This window comes from Maniola jurtina, chromosome 8 (genome assembly GCF_905333055.1).
Source record: "Maniola jurtina chromosome 8, ilManJurt1.1, whole genome shotgun sequence".
NCBI classification, from domain to species: Eukaryota; Metazoa; Arthropoda; class Insecta; order Lepidoptera; family Nymphalidae; genus Maniola; species Maniola jurtina.
The window spans coordinates 1,940,671-1,959,755 of NC_060036.1; the positions used below are offsets into that span (position 1 = coordinate 1,940,671).

At 38.9% G+C, this 19,085-nt stretch overlaps 1 protein-coding gene and 1 long non-coding RNA gene across 3 annotated transcripts in view; one reads left to right on the forward strand and one right to left on the reverse strand.

The window, feature by feature from the left end:
• Positions 1–19,085, forward strand: part of LOC123867654 (protein GDAP2 homolog) — a 112,266-nt gene that overhangs the window by 67,208 nt on the left and 25,973 nt on the right. For both annotated transcript variants that reach the window (XM_045909817.1, XM_045909816.1), the window contains exons 6-7: positions 130–372; positions 6,167–6,314. In XM_045909817.1, the coding sequence (XP_045765773.1) occupies positions 130–372; positions 6,167–6,314 (391 nt within the window). The remainder of the gene's footprint in view (positions 1–129; positions 373–6,166; positions 6,315–19,085) is intronic.
• Positions 27–16,474, reverse strand: LOC123867659. Its single transcript, XR_006796475.1, has 4 exons — positions 16,402–16,474; positions 14,929–14,934; positions 9,641–9,644; positions 27–36 (listed from the first exon to the last, which is right to left on the reverse strand). It is a non-coding gene; the product is annotated as an uncharacterized LOC123867659 (long non-coding RNA).

Here is a 19,085-nt window from a genome sequence, read left to right on the forward strand (position 1 = left end):
ATATTTAGAGTTGATGCCGAGTTCTTCAAGAATGGACTTGTTGGCTCGAAACTCGGTCCAAGATAATCTCAGCATTCTTCTCCAGCACCATATCTCCATGTACATTTTCATGCTTTTATTATTTTCCAGGAACAGTTCGGCGATACCTCGAGCAACATTCCATCCCCCAGCTAGTGATCATAGCGAGCGCGTGCAGCGCGGAGCTGGGCCCTCTGCTGACCCTGGCCCCGCTCTACTTCCCTCGCAGCACTCGCGAGGCGGACGCGGCCAGGTGGCGCCTCCGCGAGGAGGGCGGGCCGGAGGGCGAGCCCGTGCACCCGGAGAGGCGGATACGCATCATACACAACCCGCATTCGCACACCACTGACGCCGGTAAGGAAACCGGCGAGGAAGGAAGGTTTTTGAAGCAAAGGGTCCTTCCGGACATTATAAAATGAAAAAAAAATCGTTATCGTCACCTTCATCGCTTCCGCAGCCGAGAAGAGATTCTCTCACTCTCTTACTTCCCTTTATTCAAAAAAAAAATGCTGGTCATTGCGTACGCTCTAGCGACACTTTTGACATAAGTTCGAGACGTAACTACTGGGCGATTACTCTCTATTCCCTCACTCTCATAGTTCCCTTCACCTCTACTGGTCACTGCTCTAGCCAGCACTGTTAACATAGACTTCAGAACGCGACCATTGAGTTAGCACTCTCTATTCCTTCATTCTCACAGTTTTTATACAAGACACCTTTACACAATAATTAGCAACATGAAAGTACCAGGCTAGCATAAAATGTAGGAAAACAATGTTGACGTCTTGTCTGCACTCGATCCTACTAACATCACTGATCACTGCCAAGGGCCGTCCTGCTCGTGGCACGCTAACATAATATACTACGTATTAAAATAAAATCGTTAGTTTTACTCTAAATCGTACTTTGACACTGGAATTCATAGTCAAGATAAATGCTTCTTTATGGGACCATTCAGTCGACATGTGTCATATTCGATCTTAATGCATCACACAAAGGTTAGTCGAGTCGTACCTATGCAGAAGGATCTGTGAGACCCGTCATCACGAACGTGGTTAAGACGTCCGTCTCCTATTCGGGAGCTCGGGGGTTCGACCTCTAACTTTTCGGAATTAAGTATGCGCGTTTAAAAAAAATATTTGCTTTAACGGAGCATCGTCGAGGAAACCTGTGAGACCCATCATATTGTAATCCCAAGAAAACCTTTACCATTATATTACTATGATTTTAACAGTTCGTGACCCTCAGTACTGAGGAATACGGATATCGGTAATAGAGATATCGATGACAAATCCTATGAAATTGCAATCGTAGTCAAAACAATTGCTCAGAGATTCGCTGCGTCATTTCTACTTCCTATAAGTAAGTAAGTAGCTGCGTACAAAAATAAAATCAGATCGTGTGATATCGATACGTGCGCCCTATTTCATTGTGTGGCCGATAATATCGCGTTATCTTATATTTGTTATACATAGTGTTAAAAACTACAGTGCAAGTCTGTCTATTGAGCCTTTTTAATATATTTATTCAGATACAAGTTAGTCCTTGACTGCCATCTTTTCTTCTTATTGCGTCGTTCCCACAATTTTGAGGATCGTGGCTTTCCTTAGATGCAAACTGTGCTACGATGGAGGAACCATTGCTCCCTATTTCTTGCCGTGTGGATAACATTGCAGATAGGTGTGACGACTGCTTCTTTTATTTGGTCTGACCAACGTCTCTGGCTACATCCGCGGGGTCTCTTTCCTTCGAGTCCATGTTTTTCAATATTGCTGGCGTTCCTCCTTCCAATGTGACTGAAATACTGCCATGTCACCTGGTGGTAAATGATGATGTAGTCTAAGATGAAAGCGGTTATAGCCTGGAAAGGGTATGGCAGTTTTTGTTAAACCCACGCATAACCATTTGGTTTCACCCGGCATCGTACTGGAACTCTAAATCACTTGGCGGCACGGTTTTGCCGGTAGGGTGGTAACTAGACACGTCACAGTGAATAAGGTAATATATAAATAAGGTTATAGCGCATAGGTTGACTAGGTTCCTCCCTAGTTCTTGCGGTAGTGGAGCGGTGCGGGAGGGTGACGGTTGTCACAAATGACGAATCACTGAGCTCTCGCTTCACGTCGTCACACCGCTCCCGCACCACTACACTACCGCAGGAACTCAGATATGCGTTATGCCTTTAGTTTGGAGTTAGAGGCGCCACGCTGGTTATGAATAAAAAGTGAGGGTAGTTTTTCTAGAAATAGAGGAAAATTTTCAATATCAAAGGGGCTTGAATATTTTAGTATGGAGCCTGGCCTATCTACATTTCCACCATTTTTTTTTTTTTCAAAATATTGGCCGCGCATAAAACCTGCATAGATCAATAGTTGGAATAAATACAAACAAGTATTGTATGAGACAAAATCTTCCAAAATGTTACGTTTCCGAGATAGAAACTATCAAAGTAGTAACAAAATAAGTCGATTTAAATTCTCTTTGCCGTTTTTGACTAAGAAATCTTGTATCTCAAGTAAAATTCATTCACCCGGCCTCTCTCGGGGTGAGGTGCGGTTAGAGGGAAAGGATGACATGCACAGGTAACGTTATTTTGTCCTTCATCTGGGGAAAATGCACTATACATACCAACGAGTTGTCGCTACCGTGAACGGGGCTCTAATGTGTATCGAGCTTTATCAAAGTATCTCATTAACTAATGGATAATAACTACACCTTTTTAATTTATTCCCCATTAAAGTTATTGAATAACAACCTGTTCGAAAGTCGTCGTATTTTCACTAGCCACGGCTCTTATCAGATACCTATAGCAATCGGTTTATCGCTTACTGTTGACGCATTCGAAGTTATCGATCAATTCAGTTCACACTATTTTGTTACAAAAATACCTTCTGATTTGTTTTGAATTCGATTAAGTGTGTACGAAAATCACTATTTAAAATGGATGTTGTACCATCTGTGCATATTGGGATTAAATCGCGTCCTGCTGGTAAGATCGCAAAATCCTCATCATCATGATTAACCCATCGCCGGCCCACTACTAACCACGGGTCTCCCCTTAGAATCTCCTCCTTAAAGAAGGGCTTAGACCAAATGCGGATTGGCAGGCTTCACACACCTTTGAGATCATTATAGAGAACTCTCGGGCATGCAGGTTTTCTCAGGATGTTTTCCTTCACCGTTAAAGCAAGACCTACGCATATTATAAATGCGAAAGTGTTTGTTTGTTGGTTTGTTGGGTTTTCCTTCAATCACGTCGCAACGGATTGACGTGATTTTTTGCATGGGTACTGTCCAAGACCTGGAGAGTGACATAGGCTTTTATCCCTCAAAATCGAAGAGTTCCCACGGTATTTTCAAAATCTAAATCTACGCGGATGAAAACGAGGGCATCAGCTAGTATTAAATAATACCCACGGCTTCGTCCGCATGGATTTAGGTTTTAAAATCCATTAGAAACTTACTTTTCTAGGATAAAAAGTAGCACATATTTTTTATCGTTTTATTTATCTAATAGAATGCACATGAAATATTAGTTTTATTTCATGCAGTGCCACAAAAGTCGATTTTATTGTGCACTGTGTTAATAGTTAGCATAAAACATTAAAAGGCCAGTGGGTATGATGATAAATAAGTACATAGGTACATAATTAACTTAAGCTAATGGATTTGTGATAAAAATTTGTAGCTCAACGTATAAAATGTATTCAGTCATAAAGTAAAACGAAACGCGGACACGTGTGACACGCGGACAGACAGGCAGACGGATAGCAGAATTACATTACCTCTTTGTTTTACCCTTTGGTTACAAAGCGGTGGTTTGGCTAAAAAGCGATGGAAACAATTAATTCGAGGTTAGGATCTCGACAGGACCACGATGACCTTCAGCAATAACGGGACGATTGGAGGGAGAAATTTTACCAATGAGGTTGACCTCTAGCGTCATCTGACTGACGCTAGAGGTCAACGAACGTTCCGTAAATAGGTCACTCAAAGCCAATGCTGCGTCGTAGGTGCGGTTTTGCACGCTACACAAAGCAGGATTAAAAAATGCAGAGCCACAACTGCAAGATAACGAAATAGCATTAGATTGTGTTAAGGTAGTATAATAATAACGCTAAGTTTTTGCTAGTTTTTTTTAGGTTACATCCTGTATTTATGCACATCACACACGTTACTATAATGATAATGAACTACATAGCACCAGTGGCGTGCAAAGGATCTATAGCTAGGGTATGCACAAGGTAGGCAGTTGCCTAATTCCTAGCGGTCACGATGAAAAATGAGCATTGAACTATTTCAGTCAGGGTAAGCAGCGCTTTTATGCCTCTATGATCTGCACGCCGCTGCATAGCACCTGTCTTCCATCCGTCTTCGTACCTACATAATTTGACAAATAGCCTAAATAACTACTTTCTTATCTATCTTACATATTCACTTTTTGCCGTTACTTATCTGTAATGTGGTTTTCGCTCCTCGTAAAACAATAAAGCTTGAAAATGTAGTCACTTCATCTTAGTAACCTGTTTTTTAACCATTTTATTATTTGTGGTGCGATTTGGCGCAATGGTTGAATATTCTGAACTCATTCAAAATTTTAAAAAGTTAAAAAAATGTTGTGTTTGTTATATTTTGTGATAATGTAAATAAACTTACAATTTTGGACTGTTTAATGGACTGAGTATATAGCAAATTTTTTTTTTTCGATAGTATTGGGCATTTGAGAAAAAAATAAATGTCATTTGGAATAGAGTTTTAGCTGTTGATATGCTCAATCCAGCTTTTGAGTATGATCGTGAGTATTTGTTGCTACTATAAGGTCAAAGCTTTTATAATAATAATAATTCAGAGCTAATATACGTATATTAAACTAAAAAAGCACGTCAAATAATTGTGACGTCACATGCCAGTATTTCATACATGGTCGCATACTAAGCGCGTTTGTTGACCTTTGATAAAAAGGTACTGATTTGAGTCGTTGTCAAACACTAGATTGTGAATATGCTGTCTTCTTCTTCGTCGTAATTCATAACACTCTTGGCAGAGCGATCGTGGTCATCACGAAATGACATTTTTCAGGGAAGATGTTATACGCCTCACGAGCATTCGCCACTTCTCCTTGCTGGCCGATAGTCTGGTACACTCGTGCACAGCACCGCCCACAGCGGACTTAATTTTTGCCGGTCCATCGCGTAAGCGACCTTCCTCACCCTCTGGTACCCTCCACCTTGCCCTACACTACAAGACACTCAATGGAGTCACTCTCACACTATGAACATGCTGCTCACGAATATGATGTCTTATCTATAGAGAATTTTTTGTATGTTTATAATGACTTTATTTGTTTTGACGTAAACTGCGTATAAGATAACAATTGTATTTCATCTCAGATATGAGCACTATCAACGCCGCAATGCAGGATTTTGGTCTTTCCGTCTTCCTTTGTTTTATTGTTTAATCATCATGTTTGCGATTGTTTGCCTCTGTCAAATAAATAGTTGCTTTCGATAAGCAATGTTTTATGTAAGAATCTGCACTGTGATAGATTCTCATAAAGAAAGAAATAAATATTTATTAATTGGAATTATGGGTTCCTTCAATACCGCGTGGAGCAAAGGGGGCGGTGGCAAGTGAAGCGAGCCGCTGACCTCTGTAGCGATACAAAGGTGGAGGAGGTGAAGCTGAATGAAGGGATCACGAAGCGAGTCTTTAGGCGTAGCACGTGTAAAAACATGTGTATGTGTAGGTACTTAAGTTTGAACTAGACACGACTTACATAAAAAATTAAATACTTAACTTTATTTTTTTTAAAAACAAAATATGTGCTGCGTGCACTGGAGAGTTATGTTATAGCTATTTATCAGTGAATCAATTTTCAGAACCGGATCATTTGTTCGGGAGATCATTCCCAACATGCAAACTAACAAATATCTTTCTTTTCTTTCTTATCTAAGGTAGTAACACGAAAAATTCGTGGCCGCCAAATTAGGATTCCCTGTGTTATGGGAAGTCAGTCTTACGGCCGAATATGAGTAGGTACAAGATAAAAAATATAATTAACCTAGAAGTACTTCAATAGATTAAAGTTAATTTTAGTACTGGTTATTCATCTGGTCTGGTTGAGTTTAAGAACAACGTGTGTCAACAGCGGATGACGACACGTCCCTCTGCGACGAGGAGGCGGCGATAGAAGCGGCGGCGGCGTTCGCGCGCGCCTGCTCGCCCGACACGCAGCTGCTGCTGCCTTCCAACGCGCCCGCGCCGCACGCGCCCCGCCGCCACTACGACACCGACCAGTGAGTGCCTAGCCTTATATTCCTACACTAGCTGACGCCCGCGACTTCGCCCGCGTGGATTTAGGTTTTTCGAAATCCCGTAGAAACTTTGATTCTCCGGGATAAAAAGTAGCCTATGTGCTAATCCAGGCTAAAATCTATCTCTATTCTAAATTTCAGCCCAATCCGTCCAGTAGTTTTTGTGCGTGAAGGAGTAACAAACATACACACACACACACATACAAACTTTCTTCTTTATAATATTAGTGTGATAAGATGTGATAAGCATTAGACATTCTTATACGGTCACAGTATAAAGAGAGACAGTAATCCGACGGCTTTGATTTCGTTGTAAGAGGGTGACGACTTCCCTGACGCAGTGGTAAGCTCTGTGGTCCGATTCCTGGCCGTGTTTGGAATTTCGTAATTTCTATATCACTGATCTGGTCTTGTGGGAGGCTTCGGCTGTGGCTAGTTACCTGACTATAATTAATAATATTGATAAATTTGTGTGAACGCAGGGCTGTCTCTTCGAAGTTTACGGAATACATGCAAGCAAACACATATATTCAATAATTGGCCCTAGCTCTGTTCTCTGGTAACTTTGACTCTCGTTGCCATGATCTTTTTAAATATATAAAAGGAAAAGCTGACTAACTGACTAATTGATCTATCAACGCACAGCTCAAACTACTTGACGGATCGGGCTGAAATTCGGAAAGCAGATAACTATTATAACGTAGACATCCGCTAAGAAAGTATTTTTGGTAATTCAACTCCTGAAGGGGTAAAATAGGGCTTTTAAATTTAGTGCACGCGGGAATATGCTAGTATAAAATAAAGGAAGTACATACTACTAAGCCATTATTTGAGATTCGTTCATCATTTCACTGGGGATCCACAGTCCACACTGCCAAATTTATTCCGCCAGGTGGTGCACAAGCGAACCGGCCAAACTAGCCACAGAGGTAGTATATCATCTATGGAACCAGCTATACAGAGCGGTAAAATACAAACTCCATAATTTTTACTGTACGAGTTTCCAGGTATCACACCAGGTTACATCTTTAAATAGTTCAAGAAACAATCGAATCATGAAATGGTATCCATATCAACAATTCCTAGCAAAGCTAGTAAACAAACAAAATAAACAATGTTGATTTTCATATTGAAATTGGCCGGTGGCGCCCTTTGAGCTCAGTTTTGCCTGTGGATCTCCATTCTGTTGGAATTGGGCCCATTTTGACCACCATTCTTCGGGGTCGAGTTGAGGTCAACCTTACGCGAGCGGCACAGTACCGCCCGGCGCAGTACTACGTCCGCCGATCCTCGTGACTGGCACAATTCTGCTCTGAAGTAGGTGTATTATTGCTTTTTTACTACGCACCTTCTAGGTTAGCCCGCTGCTACCTTAGCTGCATCATCACTTACCACCAGGTGAGATTGCAGCCAAGGGATAATTTGTATGATATGAAGATGCAATCGGGGGTCCTTCGTTCAATAAATAAAAAAAATATGATGATGCAGTCACAACCGCCAGGTAATTTTCTAATCAAGGGCTAAAAAAAAAATGTGCATGACGAGCCTTCTACTTAGGCCCTCTCTTAACTAAGTAGGCCAGTTCGGGTTGCTCCTTCGTCCCGCATTACCCACGATTGCTGTCTAAACGGCGGCGACCCTGAGTATGTAATATCCTCCTTACTCTGTAGCATTACAACATATTATACAGTGATACGATGCCCCTGGTGTTCACGTGCTAGCCGCTTTTATACAAGTTGCGCCTACATTATGCTGTATGCCCTTCTGTATCAAGGCACACAGCACAATGCTGAGCTGGAACTTTATTTCGGGTTGTGCCACACATGACATAGTTTGTTCTGGTGTATAAATACGACTTCAGTTTCAGTGCCAGCATGCCCCAAATGAGCGTATTTTCCCCACTCAATTTTCCACGCTATCAAAGCGTGTTTGCTTTGAGCGGTTAGTAGGCAAAGGCAAATATTTGCGCCGACCGCCGGAGATGTGACGTTCAATGACACAATCAGGACGAAGCGGGGTTCTTATCAACTATGTTTCACTCGGGTGCATATTTATATATTATGCTTTACTAGTAACCCGCTCCGGCTTCGGATACGTGCCTTGTAGTTAGTCATGTGGTGGCAGTGTGATTATTTTGTTACATGTTTTTCAAAAGAATGAGACAACATTTTCGATGAAAACTCTCAGTGCAGGCTTGATTTTTTCCGACATCTTGAACAATTTCACCGTCATATTTCAATAAATTAACCTAAAACAATATTGAACTATAGGTATATATAGGTATTGGTACTTTCCTCTTGAATCACTGTATTTATTGATGAAAACCGCATTAAAATTCGTTGCATAGTTTGAAAGTTTTGAGCGTACAGAGGGACAGACGGCGGGAAGTGACTTTGATTTATACTGTGTAGAGAATAGCTGATTCCTGCGTCTTAGTCCGCGTGGATTTGGGTTTATAAAAATCCCGTGGGACTTTTTGATTTTCAGGTATGAAAAGTACCTAATGTAACTCTTCAGCTCTGTAAATATGTATATCTAACCAAGAAATTATGCCAATCCGTTGCATTTCTAGTAGAATATACACCCAACCTTTTCGCAGAAGTCAGAACTATCCATTAGTGAAAACCAAGTGAAAATCCGTGCAGTAATTTCTAATGAGCTCGCACAGACAGGCAAATAGCCCGAAAGACTTTACAATATGTAGTGTTGGTGTTGTGGTAGCCTAGATGCGTCTGAACTGACATATCTGACGTGGTCTTAATTCAATGTTTGACATGAATATAATTGTGCTAATTCGGTTGAATACAAATCTCTAAATTTTTCGAGACAGGTCAGGTAAATACTGAGATGGCGCCATGCTTTTCACATGCTATTTTTATGTAAATAGACATCTAACAGTGCAGGTAAACATCGAGAGACAGCTTACATGCTTGTTCTCAAAGGCGAGTGAAGTAAAAGCCGTGCCGCCAAGCGAATCAACGTTCTGGTACGATGCTGTGTAGAAACCGAAGGGTTTAATTAAAACTGGCTTTAATTAGACTGCATCATCAGTTACTACCACGTGGATTGCAGTCAAGGGCTATCTTGTATGTAAATTAAAAAAACAAGTGCGAGTCAGATTCGCGCAGCGAGGGTTCCGTACTCAGGTATTTTTTCCAAAATTTTGCTCAATAAATCAAAAACTATTATGCATAAAAATAAATAAAAATCTGTTTTAGAATGTACAAGTAAAGCCCTTGCATATGATACCTCATTTGGTATAGTTATCTTACTTTGAAAATTGAAACACATTTTTTTTTTCCTCTGACGTACCTGCCTAATTCTTTGTCAACTGAAGTACCCTATAGGTTTCTTGACAGACACGACGGATGGACGGACGGACGGACGGACAGACAGACAGACAGACAGACAACAAACAAAGTGATCCTATAAGGGTTCCGTTTTTCCTTTTGAGGTACGGAACCCTAAAAAAGAAGTCTGCCAAACTGCATTTACCTAGCGCGACGGACTATGGCCAAACCCTTCTCACTCTGAGAAGTGTCTGGTAGCAAAAGTCCGTTAAAAATGAAAAGGTACGTCTTTCTTGATTTTTGGAAAATTAACCCCTTTACTGATTTTCAAAAATTTTACTCGAGCGAAGCCGGGGTGGATCAGCTAATCACACTAATATTATAAAGGCGAAAGTTTGTGTGTTACTCCTTTACGCTAAAACTACGAGACAGATTTGGCTGAAATTTGGAATGAAGATAGATAATATCCTGGATTAGCACATAGGCTACTTTTTATCCCGGAAAATCAAAGTATTCCCACGGGAATTCCAAAAACCCTTAATCCACACGGGCGAAGTCGCGGGCATCGGCTGGTGTTAAAATAAAAGCTTCATTATTAGCTCCAAAATATTGACAACAATGGGATTTAATCAAGTAATTGTTTTACTTATCAACATAATATGGGTCATCGACCTATTAATGTTATTTACAAATGCGAAACAAAAGGGCCCGATTCGATTAAATGAACTTGCGAATTCATACGAAAATACAATAAATACTTTAAATTTAAATTCAAATGCAGTAGAAAATTGAAATTGAAAATGATAATAATAATAATTTATAGAGTGGCGAATCAAACGTTCATGGATGGCGATCATATTTCACTTTATCAGGTGAACGCCTGCTTGTTTGCTCATTATTTACACTTAGGTATATATTTTTTTAAAGTTTGTAAATTAATTGTTAAGACATTAAACTAAAGACTAGGAAAAGTGTGATAAGCAACTATATAGGCTTGCGCATTACTGCAATCACACCAAACATTAGATGATACAGCCTAAAATGGAGCGCACTTGCCTAGAAGGTGCCTATTTTCTCTTCTTTTAAAGGTACCTACCAATATTATAATGGGAAAACGGACGTCGGAAGAACTTTCCATATTCTGTCAGTGCGTATTAGAAATGAGGAGAGGAAAAGCACTATTTACTCTAGTTCTAATAACTTAATGCTTATTATTCATTATGGCCTGCCAGTAAATAGTTCTTATCTCATTGCCTACCCACTACCCAGTCTTCAAACCCAGAGCACGCCTCAGATTTTAATCCCATAGTTTTGATGAAAAATGAAATCATCAATTAGGCGAATTTTCGTGTTTAGACATCACCTAAATTCCCAAACGGGAACATTAGGTATTATTTAGCCGAAATGAAACTGTTTCATCAACAAAAGCATTTTTGAAAGCAAAAGCAACCAAAATATCGACCTTATGAATAATTTGTTTGGACAATTTTCCCGAAACACGACACAAAAGAGAGGAAATTGGAAAAGCCATACGTACGCAATATACATAGGTACTGTCTTCGTGCGTAGTCATGAAAAATAAATTGATTAGGTAGTAGCCGGTTTACTTAATGAATGTGATAGTGTTTATTTAAAGAACAGCTTTTTTGGTCAGATCCTTTAGACAAAATGAATATTGTGAATTAAAAAAATGAAAATTATCAAAATCGGTTCATATTTGAGAACCTTCTCATTTTTGAAGTCGGTATGAATTCTTTTGACGCAGAGGAAGTCGCGACATCTGCCAGCAATGCCAGTCTTCACAACGCAACTAAATAGTCCTTGTCCCATATGAGCATTATACGCAGTTCCTGTACGTGTTTGTTTATATTAACGTCTATTTATATTGGGTTTATATTTTGCGCGTACGGTATGCGATATGAATGACGCCTACGCCGCCGGTGAGTAGTACTTACTATTCCGTGTTTTGAGTTCAAGGAATTGTTCTCTGAATTCTTTGGTCGGTTAGTAATGTATCCTCTGAAAATTCTATTGAACTCGCAGAAGGGCAAATTCTGGGATGCTTTCCGGAATTACTTTCAGAATGAGCGTTTCCTTTAACCGTTCTTTAATAATAATATGTCCTCATTGAATTATTATGTTCTTACTTATCTTCTGAATTTAGAATCCTTCATTGGAATCATCTAATGAACTCGCTGAATCTGCGGTACTCTGATGTTTTCGGGAACCAATTTCTTTCAGGAATGTATTTTATAATGAACTAGAATATGGAGAAAAAAAGGTAGCCTATATCACTCTTCAGGCCTTTAACTACTCGTATATCCATGCAAAAATCACGTCGATCCGTTGCTCCGTAGCGCGCGGCGTGACTGAAGGACAAATCAACAAACAAACACACTTTCGCATTTATAAAATGGATAGTGATTACCTACCAGCTCACCGCTAACGTCTCCTTATATTTGGCATTTTTTTGGCCAAACCTACATACAGTAATAAATATTTAAAATTATCTAGGATGTGTACGATTTAGGATATGAAAATGTCGGCCACCTGTTCAAACAGTAAGCTTCTGAGAACGCATCAAAGCAAATCAGTCATGGTTAATACAATATTAATTTTGCGTTGGAGTTAATTCAGCTTATTAAAAAACCGGCCAAGTGTGACTCAGACCCGTGCACCGAGGGTTCCGTACTCGGGTATTTTTCCGGAATTTTTCACAATAAATCAAAAACTATTATACATAATAATAAATATAAATCTGTTTTAGAATGTACATGTAAAGCCCTTTCTTATGATACCCCACTTGGTATAGTTATCTTACTTTGAAAATTGAAAATACTAATTGTTTGTTTAATTTTTTTTGTGAAGCAACCACAAATTCACGGTATTCGGATTTTTAAATATGCCATATTTTTTCAATTTTCATTATGGGTTCCAAGAATCAATGGTTAAAGAAGGTCCTTGGTCAGTCACCTAACATTAAAAAAGAGGAAGGTACATTGTAGGTCAAAATAATAAAAGCAGTGGTTTAATCAACGAAATTGATATCCACAGAAACAAAATATAGGTACAATACATAGGTCGGTAACCTATTGTGTCCTTCAGGTCGGTGACCTCTATATATTTTAGAAGTTCAATATAAGTTCATATAATTTTTAGAAGTTCAAGTATTTTGTTCATCACAGTCGAATAAAAATATTTTTTATTCAAATAAACTTTTACACGTACTTTTGTCAAATGCATCTACCACAGGTTCAGAATACCTTTCCTACCGAGAAGAACATGCAAGAAACTCGGCGGTTGCTCTTTTCAAAGATTTGATAAACAATCACTATTATAACCTGAATTTGATTTGATTGACTGCTGAATAAGTATATGGTATTTTTAATGCAACAATACATTTTAGCAAATAGCGAATGAGTGTCGCCAAAGAGGCGTAATTCATCTTATTTAGCTTTGGTTTTCTGTGCTTGCAGTGCGATAATCGTTGGTAAACCTTTCAATCATACATAAATATTTATTTATTTATTACACCTACCTACGAAAATATAAATATATATAATGAGGTTTCATTATATATATTTATTATTTCCTACCTATAATAATGTACAAAATTATATTATGTACGCAAAAGGAACTCTCCTAGTCATCTGTAAAACCTTATAGGAAGTCATATTATAGCATACAATAGCATATAATATGTATTTACAATCGAAGATTATGTAATTGATAAAAGAGCGTGAATTTGACTTGCAGCTCGCTCCAGCAATGCGCGGGACTTCAATTACTTTTATACTTACATGGCATAATATTGTATATCAATACTTTGAAAAGAGCATCCGCCGAGTTTCTTGCGGGTTCTTGGTAGGAAAGGCATTCTGAACCAGTGGTAAGTGGTAGATGCTCTTGACGATTCAAAAGTACTTGTTAAAGTCCAATTGAATAAAAATGTTTTGAATTTTTACCTACAGGTACCGGTTACCTAGTGCGGAGACCACAAGCAAACGACATAGTTATAACTTTTTGAAAATAAAGATATTTTATTTTTTATTTTTGATCTATCTGTATATGCCTTCACCGTGGAAGAACTACATACCTATACAAACGTGAAAGATCTATATTTATGAAGGTTGACATCGTTTATTACAGTTTCGCGTGTTCGCCTGATTTGAAGCTTAAAGATGCCTTTTATTACATACTGACTGTATTTTGATCACCAATGAATTTTTAAATCTAAGTATTTCATGACTTTACTTTTTATCGTTATTGCGTAAGAAAATAGGAATAGGAACTTTTGTACCCGACTGTGGCGAAGCCCATAAAGAGGGATATGTTTGACTTGTAAGTACAAGTATGTATGTCCGCTCCTATCGTAACTACTCAACGGTTCAACCGATTTTAGAAACGTCATTACATTCGTTTTGATGCCGTGAGTGTTACCGAGTAGGTATCTGACTAGTGACTAGGTACCTACTTAAATTCTTATGGCAGAAAAGCATGGAGCGCATAAAATGGCAGATTTTATGCGCTTTGCGATACAGTGCAAACTGCAAACCGCTGCCGGGCCTTTTTGAAAACCTTTAAAATTATGTAGATACTTGTTATTCAAGTAAATATTTACGAGTAATTTTGTTATAATTTTGTACTAGATGATGCCCGCGACTTCGTCCGCGTGGATTTAGGTTTTTTAAAAAACCCGTTTTCAAAAAAAGTTGCCTGTTTCAGTTTCCGGGATTCAAGCTATCACTGTACCTTTCATATAAATCGGTTCAACGGATGGACATTTAAGAACCCCGTGGGAACCCCCGATGTAAGCTAATTTTGTATCAAACATCAAGAACGGTTACCCTGTTGGGCCGTGAAAAGCTAACAGACAGACAGACAGACACACTTTCGCATTTATAATATTAGTATGGATTGATATGAAAGTATGGATTACTAGATGATGTCGATACTTCGTCAGCATGGATTTGTGTTTTTAAAAATTCCGTGAGAACGCTATTTTCCGGAATAAAAAGATGCAACTCTCCAGGCATGCAATTTTTTTTGACTATTTGTTGCTTCGTTACGGCGTGATAGAGGGACAAACAAACACACTTTTACATTTTATTATATTAGTAGAGACTAAAGATAATGAAACAGTAAACGTAACGTAAGCGGTTTGTATTACCTGCCTGCATAGTTTGATGAAAGAACTTCGTTACATTATGTATTCAACTCCAAAATAGCCTAAACAGAGCCGAAGTTTGTATGTAAATATTTAACGAACCCTTTAACTCTGCTTAAACTGTGTAAATCTACATAACAAATTACTTCACATACTTTGTTAGTACCTTTGAAAAGGATGCCTTCTCATTGCTTTGGGACCTACGAGCACATTTACATTTAAGGTGCCATTGACGTATTAAAACACGAAATTAAATCTTATTTTATTCTATTCTAAATTATTAACACGTTTTTTTCGAACTAGCGACCTACCCCGGCTTAGGGATCTCTAAGTTTTAACCCCCGACCAAAAAGAGGGGTGTTATAAGTTTGATGTGTGTATCTGTCTGTGGCATCGTAGCTCTTAAATTTATAAACCGATTTTAATTTAGTTTTTTTTTTTGTTTGAAAGGTGACTTGATCGAGAGTGTTCTTAGCTATAATCAAAGAAAGTCGGTTCAGCCGTTGAAAAGCTCTTTTCTAGTTACTGTAACCTTCACTTGTCGGGGATGTTATAAATTTTTAATTTACACTTGTTAATTGACTTACCGATGGAGCTAGAGGCTCCAAATTTCAGATAGATATAAGTAGTTAAGTAGATTGGATCTGGATGACATTGCAATATTAATCCCGTGGGAACGCTTTGATTTTCCAATAAATCCATTTTTCGAAAGGGGAATATTAGCCATGAAGAAGATTATCATGGCTAATATTCTTTAAAAAAAACACGATTTATGATATCACTCGTATATTTGTTTGCAATTCGGTTACAAACGCTGAAGCCGGCGAAAGCAACATAACTAATTAGTTGCGTCGAAGCCTTTTCAGTGAGGCCCCTGCGCTGCTATTTTCAATTACTATTCAGTAAAACCGAGGCCGCTTTGTTCCTGCGTCCTAGTATTTTATTATTTGCTTTTCCCTCCACGACACTTCGCCTTTTTAGGGTTCGGTATCTCAAAAGGAAAAAAGCTACCCTTATAGGATAACTTCGTTGTTTGTCTATCTGTCGTGTCTACCAATTCGGGGGACAATCTAATGCTCACATTTCTAGTCCCAGGCAGTGCTGAACATTGATTTATCAATTAATTGTTGATAAGAAGATAGGCAGACTCGGTTTCTTTTTTCAAAATTTTAACCGAAGGATAGACTAGTCTTTTATTTTGAATTTCTTAACATAACAATGCAATGGAGCAAACCACATTTTACTGTTATTGTCCTTGAAATAATGTAAAGCTATAGACGCTAGACGCCGGCGGTCTAGTGTTCAGAGGCATCGATTGAACTCATTACAGATTTTAAGAAAAGGCGCGGTGAGAGATTTAGGTTTCAAAGACTGGTTTCAAGTCAATCCTTATTATCGTTACCTGTGATAGAGAATTTTTAAAAAGAGAGGCCTGCTGAGTACTTGCCGGCTCTTCTCAGTAGAATCAGCTTAACCGGCTAAACTTAAACCTAAGCTTAACTTAAAGTTGTCTTAAATTAAATAAATACATTTCATTTAACAAACATGACGTGACTGTCCGGCTGAAAAATTAGGTAAAGATACATTGCCTGAAACAACTTTCCATTAGTACCTATTAAGAGGGCTAAGGCGTAGAGAGTAAGATATTTTTGTATTCGGTTTAGATTCTACAGGGGTGACATGTTATATAAATTAATAATTTGATTAAAAAAATACAAATAGGCAGAGGCAAGAGCTTATTCATTATCTATAACTGAATAATATAAGTACAACAGTTTATAGATTTGTATGCAATAACTGGAGAAATCTAATTTTATACCGATGTAGGCAAAGCTGATGTCATGATATCTGTTATCTGTTGACGAACATCATCTATACTAATAAATAAAATTGGAGTGTCTGTCTGTAATTTCGAAATGACTACCTCATATTAAGCTCATATGGTTATTTGAACGATACCATAACTGAATCACACGTTTTTAAAATTTTTGTCTGTCTGTCTGTCTGTCTGTCTGTCTGTCTGTCTGTTTGAAAGGCTAATCTTTGGAACGGCTGAACCGATTTTGACGGGACTTTCACAGGCAAGTAGAGGATTGACCAGGGCGTAAAATAGGCTACTTTTTTAACCGACTTTTAAAAAGGGAGTTGTGTTTTTCTACCTATGTACACCGAAATCTCCGAGATTTCTGAACCGATTTGCGTCATTTCTTTTTTAATCGATAGAGGAACTTTGCGACATTGTTTCATAAAAAATTTGGAGTCCAACTCCTCAATCCTGATGCTGCAGGGGATCTGACCAATCCACGCGGGCGAAGCTGCGGGCATCAGCTAGTCATCAATATTAAATAAACACCTACTGAGGTGTTTATTGTCGTGATAAGATGGCAATTCCTCGCCAGAATTATAGCATTTCCAAATATCTTGTCATAATCTTCACCTTTAAACAAGCATGTATAAAAAGAAGTAAAGACGGCTCAAATATAATATAGCACATACATATTAAGTCAAAATATAACTTGCAAACAAGTCTTAGGGAGTTGACCGTTAGTTGACCGTTGGAGCCGAAAAGTCCTAAGAGTTGAAACCAGCACGATGTACCGACGATATAAAGAGATTGGCGGGAATTGGCTGAGGAGCGGGTGTGGTGGCACTCTTTAGGGAAGGCTTCCACCAGTGGATGTCATCAGGCTGATGATGATGATGATAGCTGCCCACAACAATACAATTTTTCTTGTAGGGATTTCCACACAGGTTTTATGCCGCACGTGGAAACTGTATCAGCCTGAAGGTCTCAATAATTCATATCCAGTTTTACGAGTTTGCGTCACGTCTGGTGCTCGATTCGCTCCAGAAAGCTTGAACTAAAGAACACTGGGTGACACTGCGTTGAAAGGTCACGAGACGTATCAAGTAACCACCCAAGTTCCAGACAGTAATGTCACGGTTATCAACAATTAGGGAACTCCTAACAAAATGTCGTGGATGACGTGCGGGTGTGCGGGGCGTCCCCCCGCCTCATATTCCGATTGCCATCTCCACTTGTCGTGAACTATATTATGTACCTGCTTCTTGTATTTTCCTGGGTCTGTTTACGCACGTCGATTGGGACTTATAAAGTTAGATGATGCAGTCAACGTACATAACTTCGAAAAGTTAGAGCTGCGTGCTCGGGATCGAAATCCGGACCCTCCTATTAGAAGGCCAATGTCTTTACCACTAGGCTGACGGTAACTAGTTTGATTTATTCGGTATATTTCGCTCATTTAATATAGGATCTTTTACGCATTCGAATCTGTTATCGGATATTTATTGCTATTCCCGAAATGCTAATGCTTTGTTTATACGTACTTAGTTGTTTAAAACAAGTGCGATGCTCGCCGGGCAAATATTTACGTGGAGGATATACACGTGGGCATTGTATATCTACATGTCATTTCAATACAATGCAAGGATACACAGATTGCAATGATAGTGAAGCCTGCTACTCACACATTTGCAATAGGGGCAATCTAAGTCGCAAGGCGGAAGGGGCAATTTAGAATCTTTCTCTACCGTTCAGTGTGAGAGTAAACGTTCCGTGCAACATACGTGTGTTCAGAATGGTGCTAGTCAAAACCCCATAGGAAAAAAACCGGTCCCTACCATTCCCTACCATCGTACCCGATAGGTTTGATTCCCTTGACAGGTCTTGACAGACAACATATATACAGACAACGAAGTGATCCTATAAGGTTCCTTTTTTCATTTTGAGGTACGGAACCCTAAAAAAAGAAAAGATTGAGAAATTGCCCCAATCGCGCTCCCCACAATCAAGGCAGCAGGGACGATCTAGCGAGGTATGAAGGTCTTGCGCTTCTGCCACCCTGTCGCAGGGGCAATCTAAGGAGACTGCCCCTGCTTACTTGTATACATAAAAATTAAGGGGGTAATAAGGTCAAATTCCTAGATTGCCCCTGTGCCAGACGTGTGAGTAGCAGGCTTAAAACAACCTCCAAAAGAGATTTCAGAGCTTATAGGCGTTAGAAAATGTGTAAACATGACATGACAATGCACCCAAGTCTTTAAAGGTAATCGACCTAACATCACGAATGAAATGTATTAAATCGTGACTGATACACAACAGATATTCACGGTGTATATAAATAAAACATTTGTAAAAGTCTCAAAGATGGACGGTTTTCTCTTTTAAATGTGTTAAATAATTAAGTATAATACCTATTCTAGTCTTTTTTCGGTCGTTCTTTGTTCGCAATTAATGTTTTTATACTAATTTAAAAATAAGTAGGTATGTTCATT